General features: G+C 36.1%; 1 protein-coding gene across 1 annotated transcript; it reads left to right on the top strand.

The window, feature by feature from the left end:
* The first annotated feature begins 1,106 nt into the window (after positions 1–1,106).
* On the top strand, positions 1,107–2,072 carry LOC113291587. Its single transcript, XM_026541106.1, has one exon. It carries the CDS (start codon positions 1,107–1,109, stop codon positions 2,070–2,072), a length of 966 nt encoding a protein of 321 aa, XP_026396891.1.
* Positions 2,073–3,014: the final 942 nt, after the last annotated feature.

Genomic DNA, 3,014 nt, shown 5'->3' with positions numbered 1-3,014 from the left:
CCCAAAAGTTTTAGTTTGGCTAACTAAAACCGTGTGGTATCATCAAGTTCAAGAAATATAGTTAGTTGGCCTTGACTATTTAAGACTTAGACTCTTGGTCGCAGCTTGCAACTTGCAAGTAATCAACACATATTAGCTTAGCTACTCAGTGTTTCTTTATTCTACCATTTTCCTATTGGCACTAATTAATCTAACGCAAAATCACCTCCATGGCCATGACCACACCCTATGGATGTCAAACTAAAACTCTATACACCACCAGGATCATAGCAACGCACATATAATACTACAATGCAGTGCACTCACGTGCATAATTAAGGTAGATTGTGATCGTGATGGTAACACCGGTTATACAAAGATATTTACACTGATCTGATCTCCCAATAATTTGAGATTTTGACATTGTTTATTTGTATTCAACCCTAGAAAACCTAACTAAAATCTTGAAAATCAATCAAATCTTGATTCACTCCCGATATTATGCTGCTTTTACTTACACAAACACTTCCAAATCTTGAATTACACTCATTAAAACCAGCTAGCTAATCAAATCTCTCATTTTCCCTCTTAATTAATCAATCACTAATCAATCGTACCCACGTATTTCTCTGTACACACCCATACATCATCATCTCTTGATTTCTCATCCGTATGGTCCCACGTGAGTAAATCAGGTGGTGGGTAACTGTTAAAAACTCCAGATATGGTCTCACTTCATTCAAAATTCCAGCTACTTCCTCCACGTGGTGTCCCTTTTCCCTACAAAAAAAAAATACCCTCCTCGATTTCAATTTTCAACCCCCTCGGAAGTCCAGCTGTACTTCCATCTATCCCTACTCCTATAACGAGCAAAACTTTGCTCACTCACTTCTTTATCGTGAACAAAACCCACGATCTTAGCAACTCACGCGTAGAATCAAACGACCGTAAAGATTCAAATTTTCAGGTGACACTTTTAGCTCACTAGCCACTACCCCACCACCACTGATTGAATACCCCACCAACACCATTTGCTATATAAAAGCACGAACCTCGCTTCTTCCATTCACAACAGCAAAACAAGCCTTACAAGCACATTTGAGTTTTCCAAGTGTAAATAGTTACAAATGGCGGTTTCAAGAATCCGTCGCACACTTTCATTCAATAAACCAAACCTTAATCATCAAACATCCTTTTCCTCACCAAAGGGTGGAAAATCGTATCATGTAAGATCAGTTAGTCTTCCATGCAGAACACATCCATTGTTATCTCAACTCAAAGACGAAATCAATGAGCTCAAAACATGGGCATCCAAAGTTGACGACCGAACATCGTCTTGGTTATGCGACGGATTAATGATGCTTAAAGATGTTCATGATTCCGTCGATGATCTCCTTCAACTTCCACAAACACAAGCATCTCTTCGCCGTAGATCTGATTGGGTTGAGAACCTATTAGAAGATTTCCTACGTTTTGTTGACGTGTTTGGAATTTTCCGTGCCTCGCTTGTTACATTGAAAGAAGAACAGTTATCAGCACAAGTTGCCATAAGGCGAAGAAGAGACTACGAGTCTAAATTATCTTCTTACGCGAAAGCTCGCAGGAATATGGAAAAAGAAATGGAAAAACTCGTGTCCACGGTTCGAAGTATCGGACGTTGCTCTTTGCCACCACCGGTGGGTTGTGCGTCGTTGTTAGCGTCATCGACGTCGACCCAAAATGAGATTGAGTTGGCTGGGATTTTAAAAGATGTTAATGAAGTGACAGTTTTAGTTTCTATGTGTGTTTTCAATGGAATTTCAAAGTCTTCCATGGGAGGGAAATATAAAGCTTGGGCTAGTTTAAGTTTATGGAAGAATAACAACAAGGAGATGATGAACAAAGATTTCCAAGGGATTAGAGAATTTGAAGAAGTGGAGATTGAGAAATTAATGAGGTTGAGAAAACAAAGAGAAGAAGAAGAAGTGAAAAGGGTGTTGATAAAAATGGAGAAGTTGGAGAATTCAATCGAATGTATTGAGAAAGAGAGTGAGAAAATGTTTAGGAGTTTGTTAAACACAAGAGTTTCACTTCTCAATATTTGTACTCAGTAATCTAAAAATTGTAGCTCAAACTAGAGATAAATGAGAAAGATCTTATCTTCTTTGAAAACTATGACATTGAAATGAAGAAGGATTAGAGAGGAAAAATGGGGGGAATTATTGAATAAAAATGAAGTTTAATTATGAATTAAATTGCAAGCACTAGAGGAGGAAAAAGAAAAAAAGGGTGTATAGTAGTAGCAGTAGTCGGGATGATTTGACAGTGTAAAATGGTTTCTTTGAAAAGAATACCCAATCGGGTTTTTTGCCATATGAAGTTGGTCTGGTTTTTTTAATTTTTTTTGTTTTACTTCTTATTTTGTGGCTTTTGTTTTTCTCGATCAATATCTCTCGCCCAATCATTTCTTTGCAATTTCTAAATCTTTTTCATACCATCTCCGAAGGTTTCTTATCTCTCTTTCTCTGGATTTTTTTTTCCTTTTGTTCTGTTATCAAATATCCTTGTATGCATTATGAGTTCTCAGCAGGAGAAAAAGAAAGAAGTATTATTGAAGAGTCTAAAATGTCATTCGATTCTTGTTTGTAATCTTATTTTAATTATGGGAAAGAATTTGTTGTTGTTTTTTCTATTCAGTTACCTGTTTAGGAGTTATGGTTCGACCAGTTTACTACACCACTTGATCTTACTTAATAATAATTACATTAACATATCTGGGGCCAAATATTACTGCTAAAAGAAAATGTGTTCCTATAATTATGTTCAACTGCAATATGACTCTTTTGAATCCTTAATTTTTTTCCGCCAAATTGAATTGATGAATAGGTCGACATTAAGTTCAAAATTAGAATATTTTTGAATCCGATTTTTTTGCACACTCTTTAACGAGAATTTGCATCATTTGATAGATTTTTGAGAGTTAGTAGCTAGGGACGAGATTTTTAGCATGTGTAACAATGATACCATCTGTTAACTATTTAACCAACCATATAAAG

Source organism: Papaver somniferum, chromosome 6 (genome assembly GCF_003573695.1).
Source record: "Papaver somniferum cultivar HN1 chromosome 6, ASM357369v1, whole genome shotgun sequence".
NCBI lineage: Eukaryota > Viridiplantae > Streptophyta > Magnoliopsida > Ranunculales > Papaveraceae > Papaver > Papaver somniferum.
The sequence above is the reverse complement of the archived record's forward strand: the minus strand, read 5'-3'. Positions and strand labels throughout refer to the sequence as shown.

Bases quoted from the DNA above. Each gene is read 5' to 3' on its own strand.
- LOC113291587 (XM_026541106.1), top strand. From the start codon at position 1,107: ATGGCGGTTTCAAGAATCCGTCGCACACTTTCATTCAATAAACCAAAC.